At 54.2% G+C, this 13,212-nt stretch overlaps 1 protein-coding gene across 1 annotated transcript in view; it reads right to left on the reverse strand.

Moving 5' to 3' along the window:
- Positions 1 to 8,722, reverse strand: part of TBX4 (T-box transcription factor 4) — a 38,113-nt gene extending 29,391 nt beyond the window's left edge. The window contains exons 1-3 of the mRNA XM_061368496.1: positions 8,452 to 8,722; positions 6,966 to 7,124; positions 6,067 to 6,161 (exon numbers count right to left, since the gene is read on the reverse strand). Coding sequence (XP_061224480.1) covers positions 6,067 to 6,161; positions 6,966 to 7,121 — 251 coding nt within the window. The 5' untranslated portion in view covers positions 7,122 to 7,124; positions 8,452 to 8,722. The remainder of the gene's footprint in view (positions 1 to 6,066; positions 6,162 to 6,965; positions 7,125 to 8,451) is intronic.
- Between the last annotated feature and the right edge of the window lie 4,490 nt (positions 8,723 to 13,212).

The raw sequence follows: 13,212 nt of genomic DNA on the forward strand, positions 1-13,212 counted from the left end.
ACAAATTTGGGGATGTCAGCTGTTTCTTTTAGCCTTTTAAACGGCATTTCCTTTTTGATAGATTCTTGCTTTCAGAAAATACTTTAAAAAGATCAAAGACTTTCTCAACAGGGTCCCATTTTCCCAGTGTATCCTAACCCTCAGTCCCTTATTTCTCTTATCACCCACGCCACTCCGCTATGACTCTCTGTATACAAAGTAAGAGCAGTTAACTTTGAAGTGCTGGATTAGCCCATGCCAGATCCTTGCCTCAGAATAACAAACAATACAGGTTCAACAGGAGTTCTCATCAGTAGTTCATTTTTCAGCCCCAAATTCACTGTCACTAACACAAGCAACATTGAACCCTCAGTCTATGGACAGATAGGAGAGATTTATCTGGTGGCAGGACCATGACCTAGTGATGAGAAGGTCAGACAGTTAAGGGATTTTTATATTTTGGAATGGTGAAGTTGTATTTTTTTCTTCTGGCTAGCACATCTGATTTTTAAATAAAACATTGTTTCTCACATACTTGAGAACGTGGTTGGCTGGATGGCTGCTTTCATGGTCTAGAAACATTTCCTCTCTTTGCCCCACAGTAACTTGAAACATGGGCAGGCTTCTCGCCATGGGATGCTTCTCCAGTGCTTTCATTTTGCTGCAACTGAAATTGAGCAGAAAAGGTTCCAGCGTGCCAGAGGATGGGAGAGGTGGGCGCCAGCAGCACCAGGAGCACAGCACAAAGGTACCTCAGAGAGGACCTGTGCAAGAGCGCTGCCAACCACCCAGCACCACAGCATTTCAGAGCAGGTTTGCTCCCTCTCCAGCCTGGTTCCCTCGGCAGTGCAGCCCCTCCAGCTGTGTGGGCTCCACAGAGCTTTCAGAGGAGCAGCAGGCAGCCTTGGCATCAGTGCCAGGCCATGCACCGGCTCGTCAGCACAGGGCAGGAGATGATCCACAGCCCCTGTGCCCGGGAGCCTTCGATGCAGAGGCAGAGCCCGAGCAATAGTGGGGCTCTTTCCTAGCTGGTTTGGGCTTGATCAAACCCTCCCCTGCAGCCCTGGCCAGCACTGCTGCAGCTCTGGTCTAAGCACAACGGGAAAGCTTTGGGAACACCCTTAACCATGAGCATTCCATGTCTTCAACGAACTAAAAGCAAGATTTGCTGTTTGAAGAGAGAATTATATTAGAAACTAAAATCCCATCTCTGCACTACTCTGGGTGCATAAGCTCTGTCTTCCTTGCCAAAGCTGTCGACATCTTTAGCAGCGCTGCCAAGAGCCATTGGAGTTTGCTCCTGATCCTTTCTCTAAAAGCAGGAGTTTGCCCGCACAGGGTAATTCCAGGACCCCAAATTTAGGATTAAGCAGATCAAACATTCCTTAAATATCTATTTTATTTCCAAGTTTTGAATTGATGGCTCACATTCCATTGCTGATCTCAGATATTAAGGTTTGCTTTTGGATCAAAAACCTTTTGCAGAAATTCTTGTAACTGCCTCAAAAGATTCTGGACAAATATTTCCCTTTAATTGTAATGAGAACTGGGCATCCATATGCCCTACAGAGCCATGGAAAATTTAACTTTTAAAGGATTATTCACAGAGGAAAGCTGCACCAGCTTAGCCAAAGCATTTATACTTCTTCAGACCTTGATGTCCTAAAAACTAGTTTTATTTTGGTTTACTAAAGTTGATTAGGAACAGATTTTTTAAAACTGAAATAAGCCACTTTTAAAATGAAACTTGAACATCTAAAGGGGGATTGCATCTTTTGCACACATGCAAGCTGCTTTATTGATCCCCCTCTCCCCCCCGCCCCGGGCAATATTTTCCTACACATAGTTCTTAAAACCTGCTACCACAAAGGCTGAAGCTGTCTGTGTACCTATGCACATCCTGCACTCCAGCTAAAACTCAGTTTCAGCACCCTGAGCCTCCCTTTCACATCTCTGGGATGGTTGTGCTGCCACAGGGGAGTGACACAATATTTTCTCTTCAGTAACTGCTCACAAAACTCCGACCAAACATGCTGTGAACTGGTATTTTTCACTCATTAGCCATCAGCTTCATTAATTGTTTGACCCTGGTGATATCTGAACAGAAACTGCAATGCTGCGAAGGTTGGCACCTTGGAAAAAACCTAGCAAACATCCAGAGCTAAATAAAAACGACCAGAAAGAAAGAAACCCTGGGGCAGGAATACTGTGCAATCACAGATTCACTTCCTGAAGAAACAAGGGCTGGAAGATGAAATTTCGCAAAGGGTTATGAGAGGCAAAGTGGGGTTTGCCACAATGTTAAAAATAAAATGCAATTGTTCAGTTAAATAATAGCACACGAGAGCAAGGAGATGAAACTGGAAAGCAAGATTTATAACGAAGCCTCTCCTTTGCTTTGCACTTTATCCACCCCTTATACAACTTCATCGCTCCGGAATTCCTAAAATCCAGCAGGAAAGGTGTGCGCCTTGCTAGGACAGGCTGCGGCTGCCAACAGCCCGACGGGCACGGCCAGAGCCGTGCACCGCGCAGCAGGGCTGGAGAAGGATGGAATTCGGGTAAACATCTGCACCTCCACCCCCTAATGCAACCTGTTCCCTTTGCCGCCATATGATGGATTTTAGTCATCTGGGTTAATAGGACAACTGAAAAAAAATATAGGACAATTGAGAAAGTTTCCTTTTCTCCCCCTCTTTTCTTCGGTAAATGGGGGGATTTGTGAACAATTATAACCTTATTTATAAGCACAGGCATGCGCAACTCCATCTGGACGCTGGGCTTATCCACCCGTCCCGGGAAGGAGAACGGGATAGGGAGAACCGGGAGCGGCACCGGCCGCTGCCGCCGCGCCGGGGCTCTGCGGTGAGAGGCGGCTCGGAGGAGCAAGGTTTCACCGGCAAACGGCTGCAGCGCCCGAGCCACGGCTCCTGCCGAACGCGGGGCTCTGCCAGCTGCCACCGGGAGCAACCACTCGGGGCCGGGTTTCTTCCCCTTGCGGTTCCTGCACCGGGCGTAATTCAGCCTTCAAACGCCATCAACGGAAAATCCTCTGGAGGCGAAATTCGTCATTAGAGCAAACCTCAGATCGGAGGAAGGAGACAAAGGCTCTGATTTATGGAGCCCGGCGTCCCATCCGCCAGGCAGGGTTCTACCTCCGAGCGCTTTTATGCGAACTTCGCTAACATAAACTTTTTATCTTTCGATGATCCTTTTAATATAAAATAATCTCTTTTTTTCTCCCCCTCCCACAATGAACGAGTCGGACATTAAGAAGATAGCGAGTGCATTTTAAAGATGTTTCCACTTTATAAATCAAGCTTTCTTGGCAACAACATGATTTCTCTTTCAATGCTGAGCTTGCTGTGCTCTCCTAATATCTCCTACAGATCAGTCCTAAGAGGGAGTAATAATCCCCAAAGTAATTCTCAGCATTAAATTCTCGATAATTTATAGTTGGCTCGTTCTGTGGAGCTCTCCAAAGAATGAAACAAATGACTCCCCCTCTCCCCCCTACTAAGTTATCAATATTTGCCTTGTTTATACGAAAAGGCTATTTTACACCATTGCCATGGAATTAACGCTTCCGACGAGCTTTACATTTCCTCTCCACTGAGTGAGCTTGTCATTAAAGTAACTTTTTATTGTTGTTGTTTGGAATTTAAAAATCAGATTTCAGTTTCTTTTCGTTTGTGCCCCTTGAGGTTAGGCAGAAGGACATTTAGGTGCTTTCAACTAACTGCATTCGGGGGGCATCTCCGTCCCTGCTGGGAGGGGGCTTAGTGTCCTAATTAATGCCTGCAATTAGCTGTTTTCCCTTTTCTCCACCCCGTGCTAAATGCAAGTGCACACAAACCTCCATTAGCCATCACTTATTTAATTGGGTCAAGAGGAGGTTTATTATTGCTACCCTTTACTTAAACAGCTTGGGTAAAGTAAAATCTTCATGAAGCACTAATCTGCATCCCTTCATTTGCGTTCCGATTAGTGATATACTCCTGCTTCGGGGCTGCAGCCAGGCACTCGGTGAGAACGAGGAGAATTAAGCGATAACGGGGTTGAAGCCGTTGGAGCTTTCTGCCAGCCTCACGCTAATTGTTCTGTGCATTTGGCTGGGTTTTTATGTTCTGCTTTCGGTGTTGCAGGGGCCGGTACCGGCTTTGCTCTATCTCGCTCCATTTTAACACTGATTAAAAAGTTACCCTGTATTTTGCCACCATTTGCAGCTGGACATAGAGGAAGGAAATTAAGTGGCGATTTCATTTCAGGTATTCTTAGCATTTCAGCTGTTTCTTTTACTTTCATTTGGGGGGGGTTGGGGGGGGGTTGTATGCTTTTTTATTTGTTTGCTTGTTTTTGTTTTTAATTAAAAGCTGGTTTTAAAACCCGCCGTTGGTTGGATGGTGCTGCACCGATTTCCACAACTACAGAATTTGGCTTGGACGACTTAAAAAAACACCCAAAGTTTTTTACATCTTCACGTCAATCTCCTCGGTTCCATCCACATGCTCATGAAAGGTGACTACGTGTGCGCTGCCAGCTCCACCGGACAAAGAATGTGGGACTGAGCCCTATACATATGGATTTGTTTAAACAATCCACGTTAAGACTTACAAAGAGATAACATGCACATTTGGGATGCTTAGGGTCTAGAATTCGGTAAAGATATTACACATCCCGCACAGACACACTCAGATACTATAAATTAAGGGTGAAATATTTGAGGTCTTGATCCCCTGGTCTTAGCTGCCTTAGGTAGCAGACCTATCAAAACGAATCCAGCTCTTCACATCAGTAAATGCTACAGAACAAGCCCTAAGGTTTTATACACCAAAATGTAGTGTGATAAGGACAGTTACCTGCACAATCACTTCATAAATAGGCCAAACAGCAAACAAATTGAAGATCCCCGGGACATACACCCCCTCTCGAGCAGAACTAATGAGAGTATCTTGGTTATTAGAGTAAAGCTGCCCTACTCTGGGCAGCTGCTGCGCAGAGCTGGGGACAGGGGAAAAGATGGAGAAACCTCTCATCAACCCCAAAATCCAAAGCGCGGGATTGGGATCTGAATCTCGCAGTGTGAGCAGCAAACAGGGGAGAAAAGATACACACACACAGCCCCGCTTCGAGCTGCCCTGCTCGAACAATCAGGGACCACAGTGGAAAAAGACTTCTTATTTCTGCTTTCTCCCCATTATTTGAGTGCCCTCTTCCACAGCTCTCTAGCACTGCATAAAATCAGCACTGGCAGGGCATGGCAGAGCCACAGAGCTGTGTTAGAATTAAATGGATTTTAATACCTAAGGCTGGCAACTTTTCTTTTCAGCGGCCGCAGGAGTCAAGGACAGCTGCTCCGGTGCCCGCAGTGGGAGCTGCGTTGGTTTTGTCGGGATTCCCGGTCTGGCGATGGGCTGAGGTTTAATTCTGATGTTTATCTTTCTGACATTAATTCTCCCATCGCCCACCAGAGCAGCCCGGGTGGGAAGGGATCCCTGGGCGGGCACAGAGATGGGTTCTCCGGAGAAGAGAAGCCCTCGCAAGCCACTCTCTCCTTCCCACCAGAGCCTCGGTGTGCACGCTGAGGGGGCTCGGTTTGGTGAAGCCATCGTTAGTTTCCAAGGGAAGCAGATTTTCCTTTCCGCAGCTACCAGGATAAAAGTGGTACCTCTCTCCCTTTCAGTTTTGAGATTAAAAACAGAGCCTAAGCCTTCATACTGCTAAACCTTTGGTGCAAACTGTCCCAGCAAAGGTCTTAGTGCACTGTGCAGAGAAAGGGAGTGGGGTTTGAACAGAGCAACAACCATGCCAACATCTTAGAAAATATATGTATAAAACCAGGAAGAATTATCAAAGAAAATCGGACTAAACATAGCAAAGGACTCCACAGCCCATAACCTCTTTGCCACGCTCAAACACACGCAAAGCTTACACCGAAAAAAAATGATCTCACCGAAATCTACAATCACATGAATAATGGGTTTTTTTAATGCCACTGATTGCAGCTCTGCAGAACCCAGTCTTGGCAAACAGGGACATTTCGTACAGGTCAGAAGCAATGCACATCCGTGAGGAATTTTCACTAACCTGCCTGCTTTGGTTATGATCATTTCAGTGCCAGCTTCATGAAATTTCTTCCATAGCTCCTTCTCATGGAGATAGACTTTGATATTTTCTATGGTCTGGAAAAATAAAGATCATGAGAACAGTAAGAAATGACTAAGAAAACCCAGGAGCGGGGCTGGAAGGGTTAGGGGCTCGGTGGCCGCGCACCCAGGACGAGGGCCACAGGCAGGCACCGGGCGAATCTGCACGATCCTCGGGCCTGCCTGTGCGGGAGGAGGATGGAGTCCCAAAAATTCCACTGCCCTCTGCCAAAAATAAGAGAAACAAACTGAGGCCGGGTTTAATCGACTTTCACACCAGGGAGGGACACAGCGGCCAAAAGGGTTTTTTTTTTTCCTTTCTTTTCTCTTTTCCGTGGGGGTTTCCGTGCCCCGACGGGGCAGACGGGCCCCGCTGTCTCCCTGGGACTCCCAGAAACCGGCGCCAGGATGATCCACGTGGGCACGGGCTCCGCACGTCCAGGGCCGTGGTTTCTGCGCGGAGCCGTTCCTTTTCGCGGATGCTGGGAGCATGGCGGAGGCCCACGCCGGGCTCGGGGGCAAGGGCAGGGAAGCCGTGATGTGCCCAAAGGCCTCGGGCCTTTTATTTAGCGGGGGGGAAAAACCCTATGAAACCCACGGCCGGGCCGGGCCCTGCTCAGGAACAGCGGCCGCGGCTCCGCCACAGGACGGGCCCCATGGCCGCGGCACTGAGGCGTTGCTTTGCAGGGCGAAAAAACACTTAAAAATGGAAATAAAAGAAGAATAAAAATACCCTGGATTCCCTCGCATCTCCCAACAACCCGCGGTCACGGGAGGCCGGGTTGGCGGAGAGAGCGAGGGGCAAAGCTGTCGGGCAGGACGCGGCCGGGCGGTGCGTACCTGCTCGGGATCGGGGAGCTGTGGGCTGCTGAGCGGCGTGCTGCTTCCCCCGGCTACGCCGAGGACGGGGGAGCCGGCGGAGGAGTCCGCATGGCCGGGCGCGGGGGCTGTTGGAAACCCTTCCTCGGTTTCAGACAGGCTTTTCTCCTGGAGCATTTCCTTGGGGGGGAAGAGAGGCGCACCGTTAGCTCGCAGCACCGGGGGCCACGTCCAGCTCCTGCTCGCCCTCCCGCCCGGCCCTGGGTACTGCCACCTGCGGGGTCAGGCCCTCCCGGCCCGGCCCGCGATCCCTCCTCGGGCGGCGACACTCGGCTAGACTGGGACGTGACACTTCCCAGGGGAAGCCGCAGAGCCCGGGAGAGCGGGGCCGGGCCCGCCTGTCCCGGGGGGAGCCGCCCCCGCGTGGCTGCGCTCCCGCTTGAGGCCCGGTCAGCTCATCTCAGATGTGGCCGCAGCCCCCCCCCCCCCCCCTTTAACCTCTCCCCCCCGCTTTTTGCCACCGTTCGGGGCCGCTGCCCTTCGGGGAGGGTAGCCCAACCCGGCCGGTCTCTCTGCCCCTTCCCGTCGGGGCTCCCGGAGGCTCCGCACAAGCGCTCGGGGCAGCGGTGAAGCGCTGCAGCGGACTGGAGCGGCGTAAACAGGCAGAGTGCTGGTCTTCGAGATAAAAGGGCCCCTCTTAAACTTGGACGGAGACTGGGAAAAGCCAATAAAGATAAGGGCTGACAGCTCCACCGGGGCTGCCGCGCATCAACCCCGACTTTTACAGCGCGGAGGGACGCGGACGCCCGCCCTGCTCCCCGCTCGACAGACAGACGGACAGATAAAGGGACGGGCAGCGGTCCCGAGCATGCTGCGGCTCCCAGCGCCGGGAACGGAAACCGACGGTCCCCAAGGGGAAATACTAACAGCACCCGGACCCGTGGCCCCGCCAGCACTGCTCTGCTCCAGTCCCCTGCCCGGTGCCGCCGAGGTTCAGCCACCAGTCCTGGCCGGTGAAGGGAAAGAGCGGGGCTGGGACCCGCAGTTCCAGTGGCAGCAGAGCCTCAAGGAGAGCTCCAGCCACAGAGACGGAGACGGGCCCGGTTCTGTGCGGGTGAGCGCTCACACGCCCCCCTGCACCGCTGCACATCCCGGGGCAGCGAGTGCCCCGCAGCCCCCGGCGGCAGCAGATCTCCCGATGCCCCGAGCTCACCGGTCCCCTACCCAGCTTGGAGGGAAGGGATGGGGCAACCCCAGCCAAGGCGAGGCACGGATGCTGCCGGCGGCCGACCTGCACGGCGGGGCCGGGTGGCCCAGGGGAGCACAGGTGGGAGTCCCCGAGGGCCGCGTAGGGAACTCCGGTGCTCCCGAGGACGGAAGGGGTGGCGGGCCGGGGAGCAGCGGGGCAGGGTTGCGGTGATCGCCCCGGCACAGGCCGCAGAGAGCCCCGTACCCACGAACCCAGCTCCCTCCCTCCCTTTCTTCCCTCCGTACCCCAGGAACTCACACTGCCGGCCGGGGGGCAGGAGGCGCAGCGGGGGGCTCCGGGCTTCGCCTTGGGGCGGCTGAGGCATGAAGGGCATCCGCGGGCAGCGCGGCGGCTGCGCGGGGCGCTCAGGCCGGGCGCGGCTCCGCGGCCCCCGATGGCAGCGGCTTGCGGGGCATCCCCTGCTGCGCGGATTCACTTTCCCTTGATCTTGGCGGAAAATGTTCCATAAAGATCCAGTTTGGGGCCTTTCGACTCCCTCCCTCTTTGTCTCCCCCCTCCCTTTTCCCTTCCCCTCCTGTTGCTGACGTTGCCGCTGTCAATCACGTCCTCACAGACCGGCTCTGGCCCGCTCCGCCCGGCCCGACCCGCTCGCCCCAGCCCCGCGCCCGTCCGACGGCCCGCTCCCGGGGACACCGGCCGAGGGCACCGACCGCTCGGTCCCTGATCACCGGGCCCAGCCGCGGCCTTCCCCGGCCTGCCCCGGCGTTGCGCCGGGCCCGACAGTGATCGGAGCCTCTTGCTGCTCGGAGGGAAGCCCGGTGGGGGAGGACACCCCCAGCCCCACCGCCACCTCCCAGCACTGATGGCCCCGGCGCTCCCCACTGCTCGCCGGGGTTCGTGGCCGGGCCCGGGGCTGCAGCAGGGCAGAAGGGCCGCGGCGGGCGCAGGCCGCGCTGGAAGGGCCCTTGACTCGGTGGGCCGGACGGCTGGACCCCGCAGCAGGAGAGGGGGCCTCCCGGAAGAGCGAATGGGGAAGAGCCGGGTCCGAACAGGGGCAACGCTCCGGGAGGAGTCCGCAGTCCCCGGCGGCTTCCCCAGCCCTGCTGCACCGGCAACCAAACTGCCCGTGTCCTACCGGCCTAGGGCCTGCCTTCGAATGCGGGTCTTCCCGAGAGCACGGGTAAAGAGGCAGGGCTCCTTGTCCTCCCCGAGCCACAACAGACTGACCCAGGAGGTGTGTGGGCTGGGAGGGCCCCAGACACTGCTGCGGCGAGGCCGGGCTGCCGGGTCGGCCCTTGCCGGGGCCGCCCGAGGTGAGTGCGACGGGCACAGAGAAGCTCCCGGGCCCGCACACCCCGGACAGGAGCCCCTGCTCTCTTCGGCCGCGGGCACCGCCTTCTCTGGGTTCCCACCCTCAAGCTAAACCCCCAGATCGGGAGGAGAACCCCCCCAGGAGAATTCTTTAGTTCTGTCGCGACTGACCGGGCCACATCAGCTCTGTTGTCACGATTACCAAGACATACACACACCTCCATTCCTCTACAGTGCTGCTGTTGGGGCTGCCCGCCCTGTGCTGAGTTCTCCCTCTCAGCCACCGGCGACCAAACCATGCCCAGGAACCAGCGCTTCCCCCTGTAGTTATCTATGCCTATCGCGACAGTCCCACTGCTACACACGGCCCTATATCGCCGCAGCCCCGCCTGGCTTGGCTCTGCGTCGTGCCCCTTCATGTCCTCTCGACCGGGCCGCGCCTCACTCCGCGCCCGCGGAAGGGCGGCAGGCAGGAGCCGCTTACCCGAGCCGGCCGGTCCCGGTTCCGGCCGGGGGCCGAGGTGCTGCTTGCTCCCGGCCGCGCCGGGCTCACCGGGACACGGCCATGGGCCGTCGGGGCTACACGGGGCAGGATTTTTAATCAGGTTTTTCCTGAAAGTGAATTTAAACCTAAACTCACTCCCACCGTCACGTGGTGCCGAAATTGGGAACAGGAGCAGAATAAAAAGTAAACTGGGGTCAACCCTTAATGAACGTTTTCCCTGCTCCTAAAAAACAGAAAGAAAGAAACCAAAGGCCCAGGCAGGCGGGGGGACGCGAGTGAGGGAGCAGCAATTCCAGCAGGAGCCGGCGGGCCGAGGCCCGTTGCAGGTGAGACCGGGCCAGCGTCGGGCCCCGACGTGCGCCTGAGGTACAGGGGCGAGAAGGAACCCGCGTCCTTATGGATGGAGAAGAGGCTAAGGCGGGCCTAGGGGCGAGGAAGGGAAGCAGGAAAGCCCGGCTTGAGTCTCCCAGAGCACCACTCCCTGCCACTGACCCGCTGCGCTTGGCCCTCTGCGTGGCCGAGGTGGTTTCCGCGGGTAGCAGCTACCTCTAAGCCACGAGCCGGACCCGTACTGCAACCCCACCGCCGCGGGGGGGAGAGAACCCGCTTAGAGCCGCAGAGGATGCGGGCACCCGGGCACCGCAGTTGCCCCCGCTTAGACCGCTCGGTCCCGCCCTGGTTCCCACCTGCGGGCTGGGCTCTCCCGCACCCGCTGTAGTTGCCGAGAGCCGGGCTCCAGGGCAAGGTGAACTTTTGTGTTTACTCTGCGGCTGGTGCCGGTCGCTCGGCTTTGTTTGGGTGAGTCTCCCTCCACCTTTTCCTTACGCAGTCGTTGGCAACGGGAGTCACAGACGCTGCCCGCGCTTCCCTACGTTAAATGCATTTTCTCCCCTCCTAAATAATAATAATAATAATAACAATAATAATAATAATAATAATAATGAAAAAAAGGTGGAGGAAGCCATCCCAGGTGGGGAGGATTTAATTAAAGCAAAGCCAAAGCCTTCCTCTCCTCCCAGCAGCCCCGATCCCCTTCCCATCTCTGCGGACGGGGCTGCCGGAGCTGCGGTGTCCGGCCCATTCCGACGCTGTCCGCTTTCGTCTCTGCCGTGCCGTAACCCTGGGCAGCACCTGCCCGCAGCGGGCTCTGGCCCGCGGGGTCCCCGGGGCCCCTCAGCAGCAGCCGATTTCATCATCCCCGGCTTGGGACGGGACGAAACGGCTCTGCCGGACGGAGCTCCCCTGCCGCGGCAGCTCTGAGCTATTCCCGGTGGCTTCGGCAACGCACGGCGAGGCTCGAAACCAGCCCGACTGTCATCACCCGGCAGATAAACGGCCGGATCCCCGACGGCAGGGTGGCTCCTATTCACGGCTCATCATCGCCGAGTCAAAGGAGCAGGCAGGGGGAGGATAAGCCCTGCTTTCAGGGACCAGCGCTCCAAACCACTCATCACTGTCACCGAGCTCGCTCATGCCTTGGCCCTAAACACCGGCGATTAATAAAAGTTTACTGTCGCTTTTCTCCAATATTTACACTGAGTCTGCGGGCCGGGAAACACCGAGCGGGCTCAGACCTGCGGGGATGCTCCGCTGCTTCTCCAGCCTCTGCGGCCAGCGCTGCTCCCTTTCGCTCGTCCCTTTCCCCCAGGAAAGCCTGCCGACCACGACGGAGATGGGGGCAGAAGCGAACCCCGAACCCACACCCGACGGTACCGGGCTGCCCGACGGCGGCCGCTGCTCGGAGCACCCCTGCAACGCGGAGGGCGGAGGGGAAACCTTTCGGGGTCCTACCCCGGCCCCCGCGAAGTCAAGACCGAGCCTCGGCCGTGTGGGTTGGCACAGATTTATTGGCTTGAGCGGAAACTCACCGGTTTACACTGCTGAGGAGAGTTTGAATGGATGAAAACTGAGAAAAATTTGCCGAATTTGGCCAGCAGTAAGGCTGGAAGAATGGAGTGCTAATACTGAATTATGCATGTGCTCGGGAGGAATTACATAGCATCAGACTTGAGCTTCTAAACAGGGACAGTGCCAAATTTCTAATAACTGTGTAGTATGCTTATTTATACCATACAAGGACTTACAAACCTCATTGTGCATAGCAGCTGGGTCATATTTCTTTACCCTTCTATTCCTCATGCTCTTTTGCCAAGAGACTGGTACCAAACACTTATAGGCTGAAAGAAAAACACAAAATTAAATTGCAAAGAAACGATGACAGGAAGCATGGGTAAGATACGGGCTGACACGCGGCCCTTTCATCTCAAGCATCTGCCTAAATAGATGCACTAAGGGAGTACTGCAAATAAGTACGGTTTCAATTGCAAGTGATTCTCTGCTTCTAAATCGTTCTGTCGAATTACCCGCATGCATTTGCCTGACCTGGGCAAGTTTGCAAGCTCTGAGGCTTTGTCTTAGACCATTAAGTAAATATTTTAACGAACGCTTTTAAACGTTGTAAACGAATGTGTTACTCAGCCTTGCACCAAGCTCGACCGAAACTGGGTAAATCGAGCAAACAACCATGTTCGGATTGGATTTTATATATTTGGGGGATATGTTATCATTTGTGCCAGTGTACCAAGTGAACTTACCCCTTGTAATTTCAAGCAAAGCTGTGTAGGACGCAAGCAGGCGATGTTCGCTGTGGAACCAGTGCTAATTAAACTATCAACGAATATTTATGTATCCAAACATTTTTAAAAAGCAATATTCTACAGATAAAAACAAACAATCGTGGAATTGATTTAAATTTTAAAACGAACGTTAATTTTAATTTTTTAGTATGCCGACAGTATTTTTTTGAAGTAGCAAACACCGCGTCAATTCCACTGCACATTTTGTACAGGAGAGACTTGACTCTGAGCTTGGCAGTGTTCTTTGTAAGAATGAATAGTCCAGAGATCACTGCCCTGGTGAACGTCAGACTGAGATAGTCCCCAGTGGTCTTTCCTAGCCAAAGGTCTGATTTAACTTCAACATATATATAAAAAAAAAAAAAAAAAGAAAAAAAAAAAAAAAGAAAAGAAATTGTTCCATCTGCTTTGCAAATACTTCTTTGTTTTTTTAATGGAAAGATCCCTGAAGCTGCAGCGTGCTGGAGCATGGGAGCAGGCAAACGGGGCCACACCGAGATGGAAATAATGGTTCAAAAACAAAAGCAGAATAACACCCAGTGCTCAGCACGTTGTGTGTTTTATACAGCCGGGCTGCAAGTGCCACAGCAGCCACAGCTCCGCTCT

Source organism: Neopsephotus bourkii, unplaced genomic scaffold, assembly GCF_033783945.1.
Source record: "Neopsephotus bourkii isolate Nb327-2 ecotype Australia unplaced genomic scaffold, CSIRO-AGI_Nbou_v1 NB_140, whole genome shotgun sequence".
In the NCBI taxonomy this organism is placed as follows: domain Eukaryota; kingdom Metazoa; phylum Chordata; class Aves; order Psittaciformes; family Psittacidae; genus Neopsephotus; species Neopsephotus bourkii.